The 23,673-nt window shown below is 46.5% G+C and overlaps 1 protein-coding gene and 2 non-coding genes across 4 annotated transcripts; 2 read left to right on the forward strand and 1 right to left on the reverse strand.

Annotated features, from left to right (window-relative positions):
- The first annotated feature begins 391 nt into the window (after window positions 1-391).
- Trnac-gca (transfer RNA cysteine (anticodon GCA)) lies at window positions 392-463 on the forward strand. The gene has a single exon. It is a non-coding gene; the product is annotated as a tRNA-Cys (tRNA).
- A 1,209-nt stretch (window positions 464-1,672) lies between these two features.
- LOC131208769 (forkhead box protein D2-like) lies at window positions 1,673-19,396 on the forward strand. Of its 2 annotated transcripts, none has more exons than XM_058201650.1 (10): window positions 1,673-2,312; window positions 4,451-4,527; window positions 15,127-15,187; window positions 15,935-16,415; window positions 16,494-16,599; window positions 17,669-18,042; window positions 18,125-18,203; window positions 18,273-18,339; window positions 18,413-18,493; window positions 18,564-19,396. In XM_058201650.1, coding segments are annotated over exons 1-10 (1,422 nt in total). In that variant the 5' UTR covers window positions 1,673-2,311; the 3' UTR covers window positions 18,659-19,396. The 2 variants fall into 2 exon arrangements, with proteins under 2 accessions (XP_058057633.1, XP_058057634.1); XM_058201651.1 differs by having other exon boundaries at window positions 18,288-18,339.
- Window positions 19,397-20,353: 957 nt separating this feature from the next.
- On the reverse strand, window positions 20,354-20,433 carry Trnal-uag (transfer RNA leucine (anticodon UAG)). The gene has a single exon. It is a non-coding gene; the product is annotated as a tRNA-Leu (tRNA).
- Between the last annotated feature and the right edge of the window lie 3,240 nt (window positions 20,434-23,673).

Raw genomic sequence — 23,673 nt, forward strand, 5'->3', positions numbered from 1 at the left:
TTCTCAGGGATCAACGATGGTCGATAGATGTGCATTTTACTTTAGTATTTGCTACTAGTTTACTACTTGTTGTATTTGAGTACATGTGTATTTTAGTATATTTTATTATAATTGTGCTAATAGTATGTAAAGTTTAACATATACGGTGAGTTCGGTAGCTTATTTCGATAAAATGTTAAGATCTTTCCTAACATTGTAATGTGATAAAAGCATTCACATAAACAACGACAATAACGAATAAAGATCAGGTGGAAATTTCGAAACTATTTTCCGTTCTGCACAAAACGGGAAAATTTTGCAGATGAGTTTTAGTTGATTTTACCGATCGTTGTTACGATCGGTTACGATCACGGCAACAACCAGAAGTGTTGTATCCCACGAGACGCTTTATGGGGGTATAGCTCAGTGGTAGAGCATTCGACTGCAGATCGAGAGGTCCCCGGTTCAAACCCGGGTGCCCCCTCACAGCGACTTTTTGTTGTGAAAAGTTTACTTTATTTTATTTAGCTCTATGGTATTAAAAGTTTTACTGTTAGCACTAACAGGGCCTAATTTTACATTGTGATTCTTTCGAACAGTTCAAGGATCGTTCATTATGCTCAATTTTTTGGTTAATTTACTCTACATGAACAACGTTTGAAGTGTTTTACAAAAACTTAGACAAAAGTTTGTTTGGATGACGCCCTCATTGAATGAGATGATTTTATTTAAAGCAATCCAAAATTGTAGGTGAGAAGTTATGGAACTATTCGCCACTCCACTGCTGTTGCTTCCTCATGCCTCGGTGCACGTGTGGTCCCGGCTGGAACCATTCGTTGGGTCGTTGGGTTGAGGCCCACCCCAAGCAGCACAGCCGCTGGCCGACCACGAGCGGTGTGTGGGAATGGGTTGAAGTTGCAAAAATTAAAAGCTGGTAACCCACTTTCGGCACAGCGCTTAATGCAGCGTGGGGTAAAATCTAGCTACTTATGCGTTAATCTAGCATAGCTATGTGTCAACAACTTACACCCGTAGTTGGTACTGGTTTGCCGCACAGGACGTACCCAAGTGGTTGGCGTCCCCCGAAACAGCCACAACGACAGTTTTTTTGCGCGACGGTGCCAAACTACGTCGGCCCCCGTCCGGCCCTTTTGTTGGCCAAAGGTTTACGAATTCGATGGCGTTCTTAAGTTAAGCAAAACAACTTCCTAGTTTTGGGCTTTTGCCAGCGTTAGGTCTTTCGAAAGCCCAAGATGAGGCAGTCCAAGATATGATAAAATAGCAACCTGCATTGTGATCGACAGACCGATCCTCACCAGTAAACCAATGTTATGATCGCGCAAAGGACTCGCGCAGAAACGCATGCGCATTAGGTTCATCGTCTGATGATTTCGTCGTGAAGTGAAGTGAGCCGATTTTCTCGCGTTAAAGATTACGTTGTGGGGGGTTTACCTTTTGGCAGATAGTGGTTGATAAACCTCTGAACCGTTCTATATCGTATGCAGAATTTTCGACATTAAATAAGTTTACACTCCGCAATCCGCACTCGCTTACAATGCAATCGCAACGCAACGAAATTCACTCACTCTGCCAACGTGAGAAGGGTCCGGCTCAGTATGGAGCGGTTCATTCGGAAGCTCTCTCACGCTGTGAACGGTTTCGGGTCAGTCAGCCGTCGAACGTCGAGTCGGTAAAAGCGGAAAAGGAAACTCGTCCGCCAGTTAGTACGCTGGCAGAGTTCGTTTAGAGTAAACATTCGTGGCATCGATCGTGTTTCTGTTAAATCAGCAAAGGTGCTCGTAGGAGTTTAAAATTGCTTCAACAATATATACACTTTTAAAGGGCGTGTGTTTTTCAAGTGACGGTCCAAACAAAAATAATTTACAAACAGCTTTCCGTACCGGGCGGAAAAAGTGCAAACGAGTGTGCGTCGTGCATCATCTTTGAGCGCAATATTTGTGGATCTTAATTTATTGAAGGTGCACCAAAATATTTCGTGCTATCGGGCAATGTTTGGCTTGAGGTAAACTTAATCGCAAGCTAATGATAAAAACCCATTTCCGTTCCGTCACCACGCATCGGAGGGTTATCGATTATCACGCTGCAGTTTAAACAAAATTAATAGTGTTCAGTGCGCAATTCGATCTGCGAAAGAAATACTACGATAGTGCGATCTCATTAGTGCCGGGCGCGCAGGATATACCGCGACAACACGTGTTCCGTATCGTAGTTGCTGGGTGAGCTGTGGTGTTGGCACCAATTCTTCGACGGCGACGTGTGGAAAAATTGATTAAAAATTTCCGCGATACTAATCGGCAGCGAAATCGACTACAGTGAGTACCAAAGGCTTTGATCGTACCCGCACCTTGCTTTGTTGTAGTAGACAAGAAATGATCTCTAGACAAGAAATCACCATAGGTTATTTGTCGATCAGCTTGTTTAAAGGCGATCTTCCACAGTCAACGTTATTGTTCACAGAAGCATAGATTGAGATAATTCATAATTCCATCACAGATAATGTAAAATTCAGCGAACTTTGGTGGATTCGATGTTGGCGAACATTGGTTCGGACTTGCATCGACCAACACCACAAAGTAACAGCTTTTTCTGCGTTGCATGTGCGTGTTATCTCTGTTTCTTAAGAACTCTTCCGAGTGTTATCACCCGTATTGACCACAGTTTCACACGTAGTACGTGATTCACCTTCCTATCCCGTGTGCAGCACTGCAGTTCTTGGATGCACTTCGGGCGGGTATGCTTTGTCCAGCAAACGTACGCTAGTCACAATACTATTGCACTTTTGCAGCCAACCAAATGCACCTGATGCGCCTAGTGCATCGCATCGCGGAAAAGGCTGGCTGGCCTCTCTGGCGCCTGACTTAACGGACCCAGAACAACCATTCGACACGTGACCACGACTGCATTATCGGAGGCACCTACGGTGTTCAGAACTTACACAACACCTGATAGGAACACCTGTGCCGAAGTTGTATTTTTGTCGCATAATTGTTCGAGCTCGTAGAAAGTTTTCTAAAAATGTTGTCACGAAAGAAGCAGAAGATTCATATGAAATGCATGTTTCAGTGCGTTGGAAGTATCAGCAGCTTTAATCAATTTTATTGGTAACACTTTCATGTTTCTCACAAACAAATATCAATTACCCAATGTTGTTCAAATATATAGGCGCTGTCCGATTGAGTTTTTTATGCTGTTGTCAGTTGGAAAACAACTTTATTGTAGCTTGGGGTACGATAAGGGTATGTGCTGATAGAACCTGAACCTGTTACTGAGAATCTGTTGAATAACCTTTGACTGAAGAGTCGGATGTCGGTTGTCCTACAAAAAAAAAGAACGCCGAATATGACGAGACATAATCATAAAAAAACATCAACTAAAAACGGGCAGTCAAGAACCTCAAAAGTTGCTGAAGGGTCCCTGATAATGCATCGTATCGACGCGTGGCGCAGGCTCCGGGTGGCCAGGATTCGACCGAAATCGCCTGTCGACCCGGTGGCCGCTGACCAGTTTTCGTCAAGAGATTGCTAATCATGCTGGCCATAATGAAGGGAACACAACGAAGTAGAGTTTTTGGGCGATCTGCCAACGGAACGAATGGAACGAATTGTTATTTCAAATAGGAGAAAATTTTGATGAATCATACATTTTGCACGAGGAGTTCTGGGGAAAAATGTTGAATAAGTATTTGGAGTTAACTTATTGCATAATTCACTTATCGAGACCAACAAGATGAAAATTCCAAAACGTGACATTCTTCTAGTAACACGATACTCGACATATTTAAAATACTGTTTGAATCAATTCATACCCAAAACGTTTTAAAAGATGTTTTTCAAATTGCAAATGGATCCAATTTGTGTGCTTGTTTAAGCTGCGTACTGGAAGTTACCTGCTAACAGCCAGTTAGTCCCACGTAGTAAACCTTATCAAGTTTCTGGCCCTTAGCCCCCCTGAATGGCCTCGGGGTTTTAATTCGAAACCGAGAAGGATCCGGGACCGTTGTCGCTTATAGCATCCATTTGATGGTTTCGAGCAGTCTGTCGGTGTCGTTGCTAACGCATTTTTCACTAAAGGACCTCACTGTCGCAGTCCCCAGAATTGTCCTACTCAGAACCAACCGTACGCTAATGTGTTGCTAACGGCTCCGAGAAATCAAGCGAGAAGCGTCGGTGGCTATCATTAACCTGCGCGACCCGTTGATGGGAAAATATCAGATTTCCGAAAAATCCATCCCTTGCTAAAAGGCGGATCCTTCGCCCGGAGCGATGTTCGGTTCCTTGCGAAGGATGTGTGAAGCTCGGGGGCAAGGCTGTCAGTGTTTTTCTCTGTTTTTGCGCAAAACCTTCCATGAAACCGTTACCGGTGTGCCGTAAAACATTTCCCAAAAATCGTATCTGTTTTGTAATTGAGTAACAAATTTATACGCCTTTGGTTTTTCCCGTTTTTTCCACAGTGTTGGCGACGACCGCCAGCAGCGACATGGCTCCCCCGGACGGGCCCATGCAGTACGACACAAAGTGGCCTCCGATGGTAAGTTCCTTACAATTTCCTATGCCATGAACAATTTTGTTATTTTTTGTTTCAATAGAACTTCTAGTTTGTGAAAAAATCCCTTTTCGCACTTGATTTTGCAAATTGATGAATGAACATAATGTTGGCAGTTTGTATTTCATTGGACTAAATTATTTTTGCTATCTTCATACATGACGAATAAAAGTTTTCAAGAAAGATAGAAAAGAAAATTACGAACGCAACGTGTTGTCAACTTACTTCTAGCATTTTTGGTGACAGAAGCCCTAATAAACTGCGCTCTAGTGGTTCGTTACTTCTGTAATGTGTTTTTAAAGATCGCGCACCACTAACATTACCGTTGTGGGCAGCATCCGTGTGGCACGCTTCACCCGATCTCTTGACTCGCTGCTGTGTCTTATTTTTTGTGTCCCTCAGCTGGTATGTTTTGTTTCCCGTGACCTCAGCGCATCTGGGGGGAGTCGTAGGTTTTTTTCCCTCGCCAGCATCTTGATTTTATTATATAAATTTTCGAATGTTTATTTATTTGGTTTAATTTGTGTTCACTTTGGAACTCATAACAAACAAACTTCGAAATTTGCAAACAAAAACGAAAACCCCAACGTCGTTTGACCGACTACTCTCTTTCGCCTTCGTCTGAAGACTTCGGTTGTAAGTTGTTATTATTTACTTGAGCTACTCCTAGCGGACCGCAGCATCGGGAGCTCACGGATTGATTGTTGTGAGACATAATTACCGGAGCCCGGTGCAGTGTTAAGGTTACACAAATATTAAGGTTTAAATATTTTGTTGCAATTTGGAACATATCAAGCGATTGACTCAGAAGCATCAGGAAGTATTGCGTGGAAGGCTTCAAGTGCATATTTTCACATTCTCATTATTAACTCGTTAAGGGATCGCTATAATTTGCCCGTTCAAAGCCTATGACCTCGCCTATGACAAGTGTACATTTCATACTATGCCCGCTGGCAAGGATACACCGCGTGGGGGTGTTGCGAGGCAACCTTTCCTTGGCCAGAGAAAGCGCGTGGCGCGCGCGCGAATGAAATCGGACACCGGCGTTTTCCATGGCCACAGGAAAAAGGGGCCGACCGGGGAGCTCGATTGAGCGGAAAATTCATTTCGCTTCAATCTCATCATTTACCGAGGCGGCACTCTGTGTGGCAAGTGGACGTCGCTGCCTGCAAAACTTGCTTGGGTCCCAACCCAGAGGCGACTCCTGGTTTTTCCGAACAATGCCGAGAAGTGCTCTAGAATCCAGCCTTGCCCGGAGGAGCGAACCGGGGAACAGGCCAGGCCGGAGGGAGCGTCATTTAAGATGTATAAAAATAACGTCATCTAAATTACATCATTAATTCCCATCAGACAACAATACGGGCCGCGTGCGTGCGTGCCGTTGCCGTTGGCGTGAATTTAAGATGCGTGTCACGCGTTTCACCGTTTCGCCTCGGCCGCTTCAGGGACAATCTGTGCTGCGGAGGATGTGGAATGGCTTTTTTGGACCTCCACCACCTAGAAACACACAGAGGGGCCAGTTTATTTGTTCACCCTAAGCTGGTTGGCGGATTTTTCTCGTGACACTCCGTGGCTTTCCGTGGGGGTTGGTAAAGTATGGTACAAGTCGACAGTATTTAAACGTTGACGTGCCATCCTCGGTGTAGCATACTGGGCGGGAAAACCTGGCTGGCGACCACAGTCGGATCGGAGCGCACACTTATGCTCGGCACGAGAGACACCAGCTTGTGGCGGCGGCTACAGGTGGCCGTCACGGGAAAACTGAGAAATTTATTAGGAATCGCGGATTTGGCATTATGGGTTTTGGGTGCCGGGTTTTCGTTTTTGTTATTCATGTGCCACCCAAGTGCCCCGGGTCCGTGGTGTGCTTTTCAAAACAATGTCATTGGGTAACCTATCCTATAAATATTGGATTCACCTCCGGCGGGGGACCCCAAAGCCATGATCCTTCCTGTCCCCTAGCGTTGGCTACTTCATGATTTTTTTCCTGAAAACTCTAGCCAGTGGTCACAAGGGGATTTCGGGTTTGTTCTCCGAATGGCGCCACTCGCTGCATAAAGCATACCGGTTTGGTGTGCCTTGCCACGGGTTGACAGATTATGGCAGGAAAATTATGATATCGCTTCGAAAATTAACCGAATGAACTTTGGCTTTATTGACAAAGCGAAATCGTAGCGCCATTATCCACATGGTACCACTAAGTCAGCTTGAGGTATTTGATAGCAGGATCACCCGAGGTTGTGTGTGATTAATTTGATTGGGTATCGAACGATATCGACGTTCAACTGGTGCACCTGCCTGGTTTGGGCAAATTGGAAGCAACATCGGTTTGTTAAAACGTTAATGGGAACCAGCTATTAAACGGTTCAGAGAATGAACATTCGAAAACGGGAGCTGATGGGAGTAAATAAAGGTTACGAAATGATTTACACACCGAGCGCGGTTTTAAGTGGCGTTTTGCGACGCCTAACCCAACAGAACTACAATAAATTTTCTTCGAACCTTCGCCGTGACTGCAGTGCGGTGACACCACGCATGGGAGTAATAGGTTTTTCCTTTGGGGTGAAAAGAAAGGCTATTAAAGCACGGCACACGCAACCAGTGGGTCAGTAAATTGGGGACACAGTTTACGACCGTCGATTCGGTTCCATCCCTTGACAAATGTGTTCGGCGTGAGAGCCGTTGGAACACATTCGCGTGCAGGTTTAATTCCAAACACGTGTTTGGTAAAACGTTTTACAACCGTTTACAAGGACCGTTTTATGGTAACATCGGTTGTGTGGTTCTACAGAACAGTAAACAGATTATGACATCTAAATTTGACATGAACAAAAAAAAAGGGCGTGGGAAAATAAGCAAAAAAGTTCATCCTCCCCGACGGGGAATCGAACCCCGGTCTCCCGCGTGACAGCCGACCGTGTCTCACACAAGCTCGAATAAGCATCTGTTGTCTCTTTCGTCTGACACAGGCGCGTTGTAGTATTTACCATTTACTTCCATTTTGCACTTCCATAGTATATAGTACTTCCATTTTGAATTAAAGACCAAAATATTTGCAATTTCATTGTGCTTCATTTGCTAAAACCGTTTACGTACTATTTGTGTTGACAGGATTTATGCTTTTGATAGTTGGGCGTTACAAATATGTTGTTATTTAATTTATGTGTCCGGGGGGACAGATAGCTCTCACTACACATAACCAATGGCAAAACTGCATCCATCAGTGTTGTACTATTGAACATGATTACATGCTGGTATTGACATTCCAATAGTTTTTCAACTATTTTGAAGAGCTCCTTCAAACGGTAGAAAGCGTCCAAAAAATAGTGAATCGAATGCGCTCCATTGGCCTCCAATTATTTTCGTTGTTGGATCTTTGATAAATCGCAGCAGCTAAAATTAACACACCGGGGCGACGTTGTTCTCGCGCCCATTACACGCGGCTGATCGAGCTCCAAAAGGGCAGTGCCGTGAAGCAGGCGGAAAGGCGTTGGTGACACAATGTAAATGAGTCAAAAGACAGCTATTAGTCCGCTGTCAGCGGCGTTCCTGGGCCGGAGCCGGATGCGCAGCGATCGCGCCGCCGCTGATCTTCTGTTGATGATCGCGGACAACAGGAGTTTCCCGGGACGGGATCGGAAGGAGCCTCAAGCGGCCCTTCCGGAACGGCACCCGGCGAATGGTTGGTGAAAAATTGACCGAACACAAATACGGAAGACGCACGCACCATCAGTTGCAGCTCAATCAAGCGCCCTCCGCTTGTGTGAATACCGGTGCGTGAGCGGAGTGATAGAAACACTAGACTGCCATTTATTTTCGCCTTCCTTCGGTCCCGGCCCTGAGTCGCCGAAAGAGTGAGCGGCACAGCAAATGGTGACTGACGAAAAAGAATATCGTCTTAAGCGTGTATCCTTTTCACGCCATGGTTCACCACTTCGACACCACACCGCCACACCACGGAAAGGGCCGGCGGACACGCGGGCTGCCCAGCTGTTCCGAATATTTCAATTACAAAAACGAGAACAAATACTATCACTTTCGGAGGAAGCAGAAACGGAAAAACGGAAGACAAGCAGCCGAAAACCTCGAGAGTGGAAGTCGCCTGACCAGCCAGCCAGCCACCTACACAGTAAAAATAGATGCACCTAAGCACCGTTCCGTTTTCCCGCCGGGAAAACCCTGTTCTGTGCCGCCCTCGTGCGACGAAAGTGTCATTTTCCGTGGTTCGCTGGACAAGCGACAAGCTCGTTGGCAGCTCGGGTGTTGTCGGAGGACCCAGACCACTCTAAACCTTCTCTGCACACACTCAAGCATCGGCACGCACAATCAACAATCACGGCACAAAATAGGTCTGGACGGGCGCCGGAGATGATTGGGAACATAATTGTGTGTCGTAAAATATGAAGTGATAATATTTTCTTTCAACCTTGTCTTACAACCTGGTCGCATGATGTAGCGAGTTCAATCATGATGAGCATGATCATGGTTTCGTGATCGATCGAGAGGATGTTTGGGGCACATCGCTACATTAAACAAAAAGGTTCATCATCAAGCGACTCACTTCGTTCAACCATTTTTTATGTTATAGTTTTGATAACAATTGTTCTACATATAAAATATGGGATTACAAGATAGCCAAAGAAGCACGGAAATAGCCGTTGTACTGAGTTTGCTTTGTGATGTGATTAATAAATTCGAAGTGACGTGAAATAAGTTCCAAGAAAACAGTTTAGATATGTAAAATCTAGACCTAGTTCACTAGCTCTTGTAGACCAATGTTGAAATATGGAATTTCAATGAAGCATTTCATTCTTAGCGTTTGTTGTTCAACACTCACAAAACATTTACAACAAACTGTAAAGCAATCACTGTTTATCTCATTCCCATTATGAAATTACTGGCGTGTCATTCAATACGGCCATCCTTCTTAATAGCGTCCGTAAATCAATGAGTTTTAACCGGCGCCTTTACCAACCATGAAATTCCTCTTCTCTAGCCGTATTTCCCCAGTGACGTACGTAATTTTTGTGCCCATTCAAAGGCCTGTGCTGTAGTAGTCCCGTTGGTGCTCCGCCATAACGATGACGGAAATACGATCGGCTTGTCGTTAATTTTCAACAAATTAAATAGTATTAAAACACGGAATCATGCCATCTTCTGGCTCCGGATTCGGAGGCGCATCATAAAACCTCATAGTGTGTGTCATAAAATTATCACCTTCCAATCCGCCTGCCATCGTAACTCATTCGACCCGGTTGGACCCGGTGGAAGTGACGGCAAGCAGCGGAAGTGAGAAAATGGCAATATAGAAGGTGGGAAATTTCCACGCACGAACGCGCTTGAAACGCGCAAGAAGACCTGCAAGAATTCGAAAAATTAATAACACTTTAATAGGAATGTCATGTAGCTCGATGTTGTTTACGCAGAAGGAATCGCTTTCGGTTACGTGTCTTTCTCATTAATCGGCAACCGGCCAACGGCTTGTTGCTTGAGGTTTTTGATGATCTTTTTCCAGTTATCAAGTTCATTTACTGCTCCTCGGACCACGGGCAACATTCTTTTCGGGAAAGGAACCTGTCGTCTTCTGGGGCGCTTTCTTCCTCGTCCATTACGCCGGGTTGTCAAAGCGGGATTGCCATTCCTTGGGCGACAATTGTTTGTTATTTTTAAGCGCGGGCACATGAATCATAAACATCCCACCGCCAGGCCAGGAGGCGGGATTGGAAAAGGAAAAGAAACAAGTCCCTGCGCTACGCGTGCTGACAGTTTCCATCTCCGACGGTAGTCTCCGACCGCCGGACGGTGCCCTCTGTCGGTTCGCGCCTGTCACGGCAGGATTATCGCTGGGGGTCCTGTAGATAAATCCCTGGAATGGTTTGCTCTGCGGTGTGTGTCTGTGTGTAGGCTTTTCGTCGGGTTCGAGAATTTATCGGCAGACCTTCGGGGCCGAAGAGTTCAAGATCTCTCGGACCGTTTAAGATCGTTCGTCCCGGCCCGGTCTGTTGGGTTGCAGCTGCGACCAACGATCTGCGTATGTCGTCTGCGTTAAGGGCCTTCGAAGTGTCTCCAATTTCACGCGTTCAACGGGCGCACCAAGTAGGAGCAGAATGAAAGTGTTTCCTTCCGGTCACGCTCATTCGCCCGGTGATGGTGTTTTAATCGATCGCGAGCATAACGACGGTCTCGGAGTCTGGCGTTCCACTCTGGCGTCTCTCTTTTCACGATTGGCCACGGGCCCCGGCAGCCGAAACTGCCGTCTGCGCGGGTTATCAGTGATCTAGATCTGCTCTCGTGGAGAGGATCGATTTGTTGCGAGTTCAACAACAAAAAAAGGCAAAACATACGATAAGAAGTGAACGGAATTGGCTAAAGTGTGAAATGATCGTTTGATGTGGAATTGTGAAATGGCGCAGAAAAGAGGCCAACCCGTGAAGTGTGCGCAGTAATGCGAAGGAAATTGCAATATTAATTTAGGCGCAAATTCTATTTGCGTAACAAATGCATTTTATTTGAGTGAAGAAACAGCCCCCGTTTCCGAGAAAATACGCCGTACCGACCGTTGGGTTGCATTAAATTACCTAATCAAACCCTTGTGTCAACGGCAAACGGATGAAAACGCATTCTTAAACACTCACTCGTTGCGATAACAGATTGGGCCGTCAGTTAGCTAAAATAAACAAGAACCGGCGAATGATCGTAAATGCAGGAAGATGATTTAGAAACTTGTGGTCAGACGGCGCAGCAATTTCGGGCTCGTTGTAAATGTAAACTACAAATTGAACACCGTCTAACGACAAAGCTTTAATGGCGCTACGCAACACGAAGGAAAAATACAACAATAAAAATATAAATTTACACAGTGAAACACAGTCCTGTGGTCCGAAATGTCAACTATGCTAAACAAGAAATATTTGAAACACAAAACCACTATCAACTCGCCCACGGGAGACTTCGGCTCAATATTGCTGCACAGGGCTAAGATTTATGGTGGTATTTTGCTCTCTTAAATTAGAAATTGTACAACAAAATGGCAATAAAAGTTGGGAGGTCGAGTGGCCAACTCGTCACCTTCCCAACATACCCATACCCACTACCGGAAGCGTTCGTGAACGGACGCGCGGTTTAGGAGGACACGGATTCACGCACAGGTGGACGCACGCGGCAACAATCGAAAGAAAAGCCGTGCCGTGGTTTTAGTGGAAAAGCAGCCAATTCCTGACGCCATCCATTATCAACAAACTCCGCCAGGCGACCGTTGCCGCCCGTTGCCGTTATCAATCTAAATTATTTGACTGAAACAAATGTAAATATTTTGCTTTAGTTGCACCGTGCAACGGTTCAACAGCGCGGTTAGCTACATAACTTATGACGAGAGGGCTTGTCAAAGTGTTGCCGAAACGTTGGCGCATCGGAATGGGTTTACACTGAACTTTTTGTTTTCTAGTCGACAAAACACGGTTCACCGAACCCTGAAGCCCCAGTTTGCCCAGCATTTTTGGGGTGAAAAGTCTGCCAGGTATTATTCAACCAAACGGAACTCCCACTCGAGCGGCGCCGCCATTCAGCACTAGAAATAGATGCCTATGGGCGATGAAATCGGGCCGAAAATCGTTATCGAAAATCCTTCGGTCGGATGTTTTTAAAACGAGGCCACGGCAGAAGCAGAACGCCCGGGGCAGGCAGAGAGGGGGGGAAAAAATGAGGACACCATTAATCACGGGGCTAATGGATCAAATCTTCATCCGGTGGGTCACGGCACGGTGCGGTATTGACGGACGCGATTTGAGGATCGAGTCAGAGATCGCCCGGCGAACGGCGAAGATAAATAAGTCTCACTCGCTTCAGAAAGTGAAAGAAATCACCCAGAACGCTGCGTGCAGAAATGTCACATTATTATTATTTCTTTTGGGAGGCGGCTGTCCTCGAGTCGCCAAAAAACTGCGCCCGCTTCTTATTGCTCGAACACTGAACCAATTCATCAAGCCCGCGAGACTTGATTGAGGGAACGGTTAGTCCTCATGTTGCAAAAACACCTTGTCGGAAGCGAGTGAAACGGCCAGCATGGGTGTCTTTTTGGCGGAGAAGAAACCATGTTTATGGCAGCCATAGCAAGAAAGGTATCCAGAGCCATATTTCACACGGATCCGCATCACTAACGTCGACACTTTTCAAGGTGGTTAAAGTTCAGTAAAAAAAACACTAACGCCATGTCTTTCGTCGAATTACTGAAGTGACAGAAAAAGGAAGCCGCTTGGTGGCCAGCATTGAATATGATATGGCGATTGTCGCACTAACTAAACTTGGTGTGATATTTTATGCAACGATTTGAGAACACTGCCGGTGGTCTAGCGGGTCAAGACGTATGCCCCCCTGATAGTGGCATCAAATGCACATCGTCTTACAATTTCAGTGCCCCGTGCCACATGGGCTCGGAATTTCTTCACCCATGTGCGCATCCGATTTTGCGCAGCCGCATCACTTCAGTCACTCACTTACGCAGATTGTTGTCGTGGGTCCGTTTTACGAGCACCGTAGATCGAAGATACGGCCGCTTATCAGTCTCAGGATCCGACTTGACCTTCTCGCCGTCTCGCCAACGGGATACGCCAAAATTGCCTACAAAATAAACTGCATTCCCTCACTTCAGCGTCACAGCGATGACAGCTTGTAAAAAAATGTTTGAAAAGTAAAAAGCCATAAAGTTCGCGTTCGCGTAGCTCGTGGCCCGTGGTTGAGTTGAGAAGCTGAAAATGGTTCAAGGAAATTTCCGTGCATCAACGACCATCCCGCGTCTGGCGAGCGAGACTGACAAAATGTACCCCAAAATAAGTGTGCTAATTTTTAATTGCAAAATAATTGTTTACCCTCTGCACCAACGGTTTATCAACGGGGCGATTTTTCGTTGTTGACGCGAGAATGCACTCGAATGCATCTCTTTTCTTGTTCGACTATCGAAAGAATTTGTTGTGCAATGTGGGTGAGAAGTAATGTTGTAGGATATTCATGTTGAATTACATTTAAAAAGCTATGTTTTAGTATGAGTATCAATTTATTTTCCTTTGAGTAATCTTCATAGAATTACTCGTATGTCTACTTATAATTCTTTTTTGAATAAACATTTAATACCTGCAAAATGCGAGGAAAGCCCATTATATACAGACATCTGAGATTCGTCTACTTTTATTTTTTTTTAATAAAATTTTTACGGTTTTCAGCATAGCTCTTTCAGAATAAAGAAAAGAAAAATAAAATATTTGTTAGATTGTATTTCTACTCTTAACAACGATAGGGTTTACAGCTAAAGCTGATCAATAGTAGTTAGTTCGTATTGTCTTTGGTGCTCACCAATAGTTCATAAACATCATGCGGATATAATTTTAGCACATGTCATGATAAATTAAAAAAGTTGATCTCGAATAGAAAAGAGAATGGAAGTAGCAACCGGATAAACTTGCTAATATCTGTCTACGAGAATCGCTGAGCATTGTGAAGATTCATTTTGTTAGCATTGTAAAATTACCATTTAATAGAATTTAAACTAAAACACGTTTGTATTGTTGTTCACGCTCCGCACGGGCCCCACGGGGTTTGACAGGTGATTTAACGAGATTTACGACGATAAGCTTCGGTTTTCCGAAATGGATAAACATTGAAAACCGAGCGAATCGCCAGTAAAACTTTCCTTTCGATGGAAAACCACACGGTCCCGGACTGGATTCCCGGAACGCATCGAGAAGCCCGGGGGGTTTGCGTAGCAGAGCACGGTTTCACTTCCGCAAAGGAGCGTGCTTTGCGAGCCCTTTTTCCAACCCACGGACCGTATCACGTCGCCCCAGCGATTCTTGGCCCCTCTCGGTTACTACCACAGAGTGCACGCGTTGCAACTGACCGCTGCGTTTGCTCTTCCGTTGCATTCTGCGCACTTGCATTGCACTTGCGCCCCACCCGGGGGGGTTGGCAGTGATTTGCAAACGTCACGTAATCACGTAAACACGAAACCGAACAAATCTTCGTCTTCACTGTCTTGAAGGGGAGCTTGACCTATCGGCGAAAGGTCTCCGAGGATCGTACGCCACCCTGTGACGAAGGGCATTGATAGGCGGGAAGAAAAAAATCCTAGAATAAGTCCGTTTCGCATTAAAAACAGTAGCTGGTTACGGGAGGGTGAAGACATCCTTAGCGCCGGAGAGTGTGAGGACCATCTTTGCACCGACCGAAGCACCGATTCGCGAGGTACAACAGCTCCTGAGCCAGAGAGTGATTTACGATCCGCCATTAAATTGCGCAAAAACCCTCGGCTGGCTCAGTGCTGCGGTTTTACTTTTTACTATCCCGCACACCGCGGGAGGACTTTTATTTGAATCTGATTGTCTCGAGGCGAAGAATTTGTTTCCATTTCACACGTATTTCACACACCCCAGCAGTGCACGACGCCAGGTCCTTGACACGGGCTCACGAAGTGCAGCAGTGCAATCATTTCTCACGATGGCGTCACCTAATGTCCTCTCGAAAAATTCGTAGGCTTTTTTTTGTTGAAATTATAAAAAAATTCTTCACTGACGCGAGGTGTGTTCCTCTTTTCAGAATATCATCAGCATGCCGACCAAGATCAAGCAGGAGAACTTTAACGGGCTAAGTCATCTAGGTACGTATTTGCGGCTGCAAGTTCACCTTTAAGGCAGGGCCTAATGACCTATCAACAACTATCTTATGGTGCGTTTTTTGCCCGAGATGCTCAGTTCGTTCGTTGCATATTCACCTCTATCGCAACCGCATTGGCAACTCTTGCTCAAAAGTAGGTTTGTCGGGCAGTCGAGCATCGGGCCTTCGCGTTGAGGTTAGAAAGCTTAACATGCCCGGACGGAGTAGTTGCTGCCAGGGAGTACAGCTTCCTCCGATAAGCTGTCGATCGGTCGATCGTTCGTTCGAATTGCCATTGAAACTCGGGGAGCTCCGGACACCCAGGCAGACATCGACACGGAATGCTGCGGGTCGTGCGAGGAAAATGATGGTATCAGCTCGCGCTGACCCTCCGTAACCTCCACGGCTTATCAGTCGCTCTGTCGACGCAAGATGAGGCTTGCGCTTGGTCCTCGGAAGAAAATCTGACCATTGCGTAAAAGCCGCGTCGATCGGGTCGGGGAATGCAACTGCACTCTCTGTGGGCCAAATGTGGGTATGATTTTGTATGAAAGGCAGGCAAAATAGCGCACGGCCTCCGGGAACGCAGCAGTAATGACGACGGAGGCAGCCATTCCTTTTCAGTGTGTTACAACACCACTGAGGCATTGATAACACCCTTGACATGGCTCCGTTACCTACTAGAAGTGTTCGGTCCTCCTAACCCCATAAGTTCTAGGCGAACCCCCGGCTAATGAAGCACTGATTTCAGACATCTATCACCCGCTGGCTGTATCACTGCCGACCTACGACCAGGTGAAATCTTCTTCGCCCTCCTCCATGCACCAGCTCCCGACCGTGATCGAGCGACTACATGACGATACCGGAAGCTCACCGGACCAGCAGCAGCAACAGCAGCAACAGCAGCAGCAGCAACAGCAACACCATTCGCATCATCAACCCCAGCAACAACAGTCGCACCTTCACCACAACATTGGCACGCTCTCGCTCTCCTCCAAACCGTCGGCGCAAGTGCCGGACGATCTGCCGAGCAACAGCATCCTGCCGGACGAACTACGCACCGGACTTGCCCCATCGAACAGTAGCACATCCAACAGTAGCAACAACAACAACAGTCACACTCCCAATCAGAATCAAAGTAATGGCAGTAACACAGGTAACAATGCCAACTCATCCACCACCAATGAAGGGACGAACTCGGCGGCCAACGGTACCACGAATACTAGCAACAGGTAAGCATCGACAGCTCGTCCTCCTCTGTTGGAGAATCCTTTGATGGACAACGCCACTAACTTCACCCAACGGTGCAGTCTCTCCACGTACGATTGTAGCTCCACCACGAGCCCCACCGGAAGCCGGACCTCAAACGTGAAACCTCCTTACAGCTATGTGGCCCTGATAACGATGGCAATACAGGTTAGTAAGAACGTGGAGGAATCTTTTTCGGGGGAAGATGAAGGGACAAAATTGTCCCTCCAAACAATACGGGCCCAAAACTCAATCTGACGGACAATTTATTGGGACGAGTAGATAAATAAGCTGAATTAAGTAATTTGCTGCTTGTGTGAAACATGGGTGACGTAGTCATGACAAATCGAGTTCTGACAACCGTACATTACCGGGTGAAGGTAGCCGCAAAAACAGGAGACCATTCTATGATTGATAATTGGTCCCCCGTTTGGCTGCACATTGCAGTTTCGCTGCAGCCTTTGAAGTCGGACTTCCGACGTGACGGTGTAGCCCGATGGCCATATGTCTTCGACGTCTTTCGTAAGACGTAAGTGTCAGCCATCTATCGCGCAGTCCATAACCATCATTTTTCACTGGTTCTGGCCGCTTTTCGGATGGGTACGCAGCTTATGAATCGTACTTTAATCCGCGCAGCTAGGCCCCAGTCTCCGAACGTAGAACCTCCGCCGGGGCGTGCGTGACGTAGTGCCAGTGAAAATGAGCACGATTATTAACGTACCTTCGTTTATATTTATCATCCCACTGTCTGAAGGCGTTGGAAGCCATCTTTTCCCTCCGTTTCAACGGCCCAGAATACGGATGCTCGGAAATGCGTTCCATTGCAACAAATCTCATATTTTATGTCCCTATGTCCCGGGTCGAGTGACGAAGCGACTCTGACGCACACGGTCTCCGTGTGTCTCAATTATATTATCCATATCTTAAGAAGCAATTTATAACGGATTGTGCTCTATTGTTGCTGATAAATGGAACGGGATCATACGAACACTTGTCCCGACAGATCAACCAAAGACTGGAACTTCTGTGTTCGAGTTTCTGGGAGAAAAATTGAAGCGCGGTTGGGTCTCTGGTGTAAGGTTACACATCTGGGTGCTTCTGATAGCAGTCTAGTTTGGGAACTAGTAATTAGTAAATATACTACGCCCGAAGGCAATGACTCAAGCCAGTTAGAGGAGTTGGTCTGTTTACGTTCCTTACCTACCGCCTTCTACTGTATCTACGGTTCTTCCTGTAGAGCTCTCAAATGAAGCGTGCGACACTGAGTGAGATCTACGGTTACATCACCTCGAGGTTCCCGTACTACGAGAAGAACAAGAAGGGCTGGCAAAACTCGATCCGCCACAATCTGAGCCTGAACGAGTGTTTCGTGAAGATTCCCCGAGAGGGTGGCGGCGAGCGTAAGGGTAACTACTGGACGCTCGATCCACAGCACGAGGACATGTTCGAGAACGGGAATTACAAGCGTCGTCGACGGATGAAGCGCCCGTACCGGACCGGACACTACTCGAAGATGTTCGGCGACTCGTACGTGACCAACCCCGGCAACTTCGGTCATCGGCCCGTCTTTGCCCAGAACCCCTACCAGACGTATCCGCGCTACGATGCTGGGTTAGTAGTGGCGCGCGCACGTGTCTGATCTTCCGGTCACTGATCGCGATCGTGTGTCGTTTCTTTTCTCCCGCACCAATAGCGCCCCCTGGATGCCGACGACACAGCTGAGCAGTTACACGTCCTGCTCCAGCCGGACCAACTACTCCTACTCCACGCCGGTGAGTTAGATACTGTCTGTGCGGCCAGCACTGAAGACGATCCGCTTGTCAACCTTCTTTTATCGATAGTACAACTTTCCGCAGCTCCAACAGCCGGTGACCATCAACACCTACGGCCAGCTGTCGAACAATTTGGGTAAGTCCAGAAGCCCTCTACTTGGAGACATCTTAACCTAACAACTTTGTGTTTATTCCTTTCCGATGTGCAGATACCTTTGCCGTATCCGGCAGCACTACACCACCCTGCGCTCGTCGGTTTGAGCCCCACTACCCTTACTGGGACGCCACCCGTAAGTGTGCTCTGACGTACAGCTATCCGATCTCTTAGTACATGTTGTCCCCGAATCTTCCCATTGCCAGTGCCGCTTCCTGTGGTCAAAGACGAACCATCGAATCAGATGAACGTTAGCTCCACGCAGCAGAACTACCAAAAGTCGTATCTGCCCCAGACCTAACGCCTAGTGGGCAACGCCTGTGGCATCCGTTCCGGTCTACGACACCCGCTCGCGGCCGCCGTTGGCCTACCGGCCAAAGGAGGTGGTTCTGGTGCAAGTCTGGTGCGTGGTTTGTGGCCATTGGCCTACCGCCGGCACTGGCTGCCGCAGGATACGGCTGCCGGGAGCTTCTAAAGTGTGATCCAACAGCAGCGCAACGGTGGAAACATTGGGTAATGTTTCAATTGGTTCGGTTCTCCTGTAGGTTAATTTAAGCTGTGCAATTCGATTTAATTTTTCTCAACCATAGCGTAGAATGAGGTGTTGCCGACTAGTTTTGTTTCAGGTTTAAGTGACCCACAAAGTCCTTCCCATTCTGGGTCTGTGATGGCCCAGAAGGGTTTGTTGAAGATGTTTTCTTTTTTTTCATACAGTAACCGCAGGGCGTATAGCTAAGTCCTACCAAAGTTTCATTTTCTCTGCTAGAGTATTGTAATTTATTGTAAAAATCGATGTAGATTTATTTTTCTGTATCGTTTTCAAGCGTTTTCTTCGTAGAGGCTTAGGGATTGGCGTTGCGGGCAGGAACAAGATGCAGCATATTAGGTAACGATGAACAGATGGAAATTTCCGTCCAAAATTGCAAACGCAAGACGCATTTGGGAAAAGAGGCATTATTGGTTAGAGTAATTATCGTAGAAACAATCGTAAGCGAAGAAAGCGACAACTACGGTTCGAATCAATAAACACATAATAATATATTGTGTAAAGTGTATTTAATAGGTTAATTCATTTTTCAAAATCTGGTATGAGTAAGTGCCGGGAGTTGTGTGCTTTAAATAGTTGTGCATGGCCGGGTCTTGGTTCGACGGATCAAATCCGATTCGGGCGTTAATGGGATGTGTTTGTTTGGGTGTGTGTGTGATTCGAGGCCGCGGCGAGCGATTAATTTCCGACGAAATGATTATTAATCACTATAGGGAGCCACAGTCTGAGCCGTGCTGTCGTTGGCAGATTTTGTCATAATTTTCGCGCCGACCAACCGAGGCGAGCTGCTCGATCGCCCAGCACGGATGCTGCGGGCAAGTATCGCTTGCGTATCGTATTGCGCTGACAGTTGCCGACGCAAGTATAGTCCAAGCGAACCGAGAACCTTTGAAAGGGGACTTCTCTGGCGACTTCTCGTCTTGTGGAGAAGAAAAATTGCACTTTAAGCACTTTTGATCGTGACTTTAGGGCGCACTGCATTCGCCTGTGGGCGCAGTGGAAGGGTTGGGCGAGGGGACGGCCAATTGACACCACGCCCGCCACACAGAAGCCGATGGCGGAGAGCATATTTATGCGACGGCAGCCAAGCCAAGGCAGCAGCGTGCAGCAATTGGACACCGACAAATGGGAAGCTTTGGCGGCGTGGTGCGAAGAACGGGGTACGACCGTAATGCAAGTGCGAAGATGTTTGCTCGAAACATGCTTAAGTCATGATTTATGCGCGAACCGATTCCGAACGCGGGGATCAAATTACGCGCACACACAAACACACGCTTCTAGCTGGTGATGAAGACGTTAGCTGCTGCAGCTGGACCGTTGAGTGCTGAGAAAATGGAAGCATTGATTTCCGTTTCAGTGTTTAAATGAATGCTCTACTGAACACAATTAAACAAAGAAGAAAGAAAGTGTAAAACATTGAAACAAAAACATAATTTTCCAAAAAACCTCTGACAGCGGTGGGATTCGAACCCACGCCATTTCTGACTGGTGCCTAAAACCAGCGCCTTAGACCGCTCGGCCACGCTGCCTTCCGGTGCAGCGCCGAGCGTTTAGCTGGTTAAAAGCAACAGCCTCTCAAGTTGTGTGGTACTGTTCGTAATAGTACCTTATCAGATCTCGCCCAATATGATAAGCATTGACTTGGCCCAATTGATTGCAGCTTATGAAAATTCTGGATCCTGGATCTCGATGCTCCGGTTGCTCGTAATTTACTTCCCTTCTTAGAAATTCAAAACTGCCAGCACTCGTTCCAGATGCAAGAGCTATGAATTACGATGGCACACACGACACGGTAGTCGTTTTTAAAAACGATGTTTTGAGTGCGTTGATATCTATTTCCCAACGACACACTGTCGGAAAGGGCCCACCCCCAATCATGGGATCCCTCCTACTAGTGAGCGTTCTACTAATCGCGCCGGCCCGGATGGAAGGTGGCCGTTTCCCGAAAACCGGCTGGCATGTGCACCCATTAGTCATGCCCGTGTGTTCCCTATTTTCCATAATCACGTCAATAGCGATTGCAGCTCACGTTGCACCTCTCGTGATGCTGGTTCGGCGGCTGTCTACATCCGATACCGAAAAATTCCGGTGCATTTAAGCGGTTCCGTGCCCTGGCGCGCACGATGATTGATGGTAAAACGACAGATATTTAATAACATTTAAGTTGTTTGGTATTTTTGCTCGCGGAGCGGAGCAAAATAAACAAATTAGGCTTCCACAGCCCAGCCCAGCATCGGTCGCTCCCTTTTTGGTGCATTTTTCCGGTTCATTTGGTGCGACACTTTTCATAAATTTCAGTGGGACCAGGGTAGACTTGAGACAGCTCGTGCCGTAGATCATTAGCTCTCCTTAGCCCTTTATTAGAGAAAAGCTTCATTGAAATATGAGGCCAAGATCGGGCGAGAAAACCCGGGAAAACCCAACAGCGCCCCCAGCAACACTCGGGGGAAACGATCCCTCGAAATGGATCCCTTCTGCGGAAGTCGGAAAGAGTGCCGGGAAGTTTTCCGGCAAAGATTGCCACCGCACCCTCATTTTCTCACAGTGCGCCAGGTTGCGGTACGGCTGCCCAGTGACGACAGGCGTTAACGGCTGCGAACATGTGTTTTCATAAATGCATGTTATTTATTTTGGTCCTGCTTTGAGCGAATGGACGATAGTGAGACTAACGAATTAGGGGTTGGTAGTGGCTTTTCGGGAAAACCTGTGCTGGCGGTAAACCTCTCACAAGTGACGCCTTCACTGTAGGGTTAAGTTGAAGATACACTGGGAGGTTTTTGAAAATATGTTGTTGTCAGTTCAACATCCAACAGCATACTAGAATTCTTCTGCCATGGACGCCATTCTTTAACATATTACAATTGTAACAATTGATCTAAACATTAACGATGAACTTACTGTAAAATTTGTTTGTAATACAAAAACCCAAGTTCAGCCTTTCAATAATAATTCTGTTTCTTTTCTGATTTGTTAACAGTTTCACTCATTTGCTTCTTTACAGTACGTTCATTTCAAAAAGTATTGTTTCAACGGATTCCTCGTAATGAATGAGAAAAGTTCGCGTAAGATACAAAAGCTATTTGATAGAATAAACAATAGTAAATAAATTGCGCTGCAGAGATGGCCCAACGTAGTGAGCAAACGAAAACCACGTGATCTTGACCGACAACTCGATCGACCACGACGATGACGACGAACACGGACCTCGATCCCTGATAACCTTCCACTACACCATAAGTAGTGGTCGTCACCACCAAAGGACTTGACTGATTGCTCGTCATGCACACTAGATATGCAACACACAGACTCACAATGATGCTCTGATAAGAGAAATGGTAATTCAACACTACTAACATCAAATAGTGAAAGCCAACCAAAGGGTCTAAAATGTAACAATTTTGTTACACTCCCTGAATCGTTTCTATCGAGGAGTTCCAGCGAGGGGGAAAAGAACTTCGATGCATTTCTTGAACCTTTCTTAGTCAGCCAGTGCCTCCGATGTTATATAACAGGTGGTAATGCATTGATTTCTAATATTTAATAATCATTTAAACGCTGTTACCCAAAGAGAACTGCTCGTCTTAGAAAGGGCAGAAAACTTTGCATATTCATGCCAAGTGTAGCACAAGATTTGAAGGATGGCAGAACATAAGTGAATGGAACCAAATCGTAAACAGTTCAGCCAACGACAACGTGGCCAAGGGTAGGGACGATTTGAATCAGGAAAACGGTACGACCACCCAACAACCCTCGAGTGGACCGTTGGCACTGGCGGCCAACGGCGGGATGTTCCTTGAACCGTGTGTATGCACCGCAATCGGCACTTAGAATCTGTTTTGCAAAAACATTGGCAAACGGCACCAGTTCCTGTTGCTGCAAAAACATACTCCTTTTGATACTAATCGCACTGGTATTGCTTGGTGCCACAGGGGCGGTTTGGGCAGACTAGAAAAACTATAAACACGCCATTAATTACGGACCGATCACGGATGTTCAACCGATGCTTAAGGAGTTTGCGATAAGGCGTAGTAGCGTGAGAGGGAAAAATCCGATCTGATAAGAGCGTCCGTTATCAGGCAGTCGATGCACTGGGAGCCGGGCGCCGATAAAGTGAATTTCGCTGGAAGCTGTCACGGCGATCAGCGCACGTGTCCCGAGGTCGGATGTGAGGTATTGCGATTTGCATCCATCGCTAAATTCGCGAAAACCTACAAACTCTTCTTAAACTAACACCTTGGCACTGTTCGTTGAAAAGAAAACGATTCAAAAAGGATGCCATTAGCGACACATTATACATCTTAAAGCTAAGATAACTAATGGCCAGTTCGAACCGCAGTGAACTCCGCGGACAGGGCCAACAGGGCTGACCGCTAGCCTAGCGCTTGTTGTGTTCTTTGCACAATAAAATCAAAATTTCGATATAAATAAGAGCATGTTTGTAAACACTGGCCACACTGGTCAGGGTGTGGCTCATTAACACCCACAGGGACTATCACCCATGGGCGGCGCCATGATTTAGTGTTCGTGGTGCGTTCGTCGTCCTGTTCGTCCTCGATTGTGCTGCACGATTCCATAGTTTTCGACAGCGTTATACTATGATTTTGAACATATAAAAAGTTGACCAAACGATTCTGTTTAATTTGTCTTATTAATCAGGGGTGTTTGAGTGAGTAGAGAAAGTGTTTCCCGGAGTTTTCTCGATTTCTCAAATGCATACATGTCTTAGGAGGCTAGCAAATCCCCTGTCCGCCGAAAACCGCAAGCATTAA

This window comes from Anopheles bellator, chromosome 2 (genome assembly GCF_943735745.2).
Source record: "Anopheles bellator chromosome 2, idAnoBellAS_SP24_06.2, whole genome shotgun sequence".
Classification (NCBI taxonomy): domain Eukaryota; kingdom Metazoa; phylum Arthropoda; class Insecta; order Diptera; family Culicidae; genus Anopheles; species Anopheles bellator.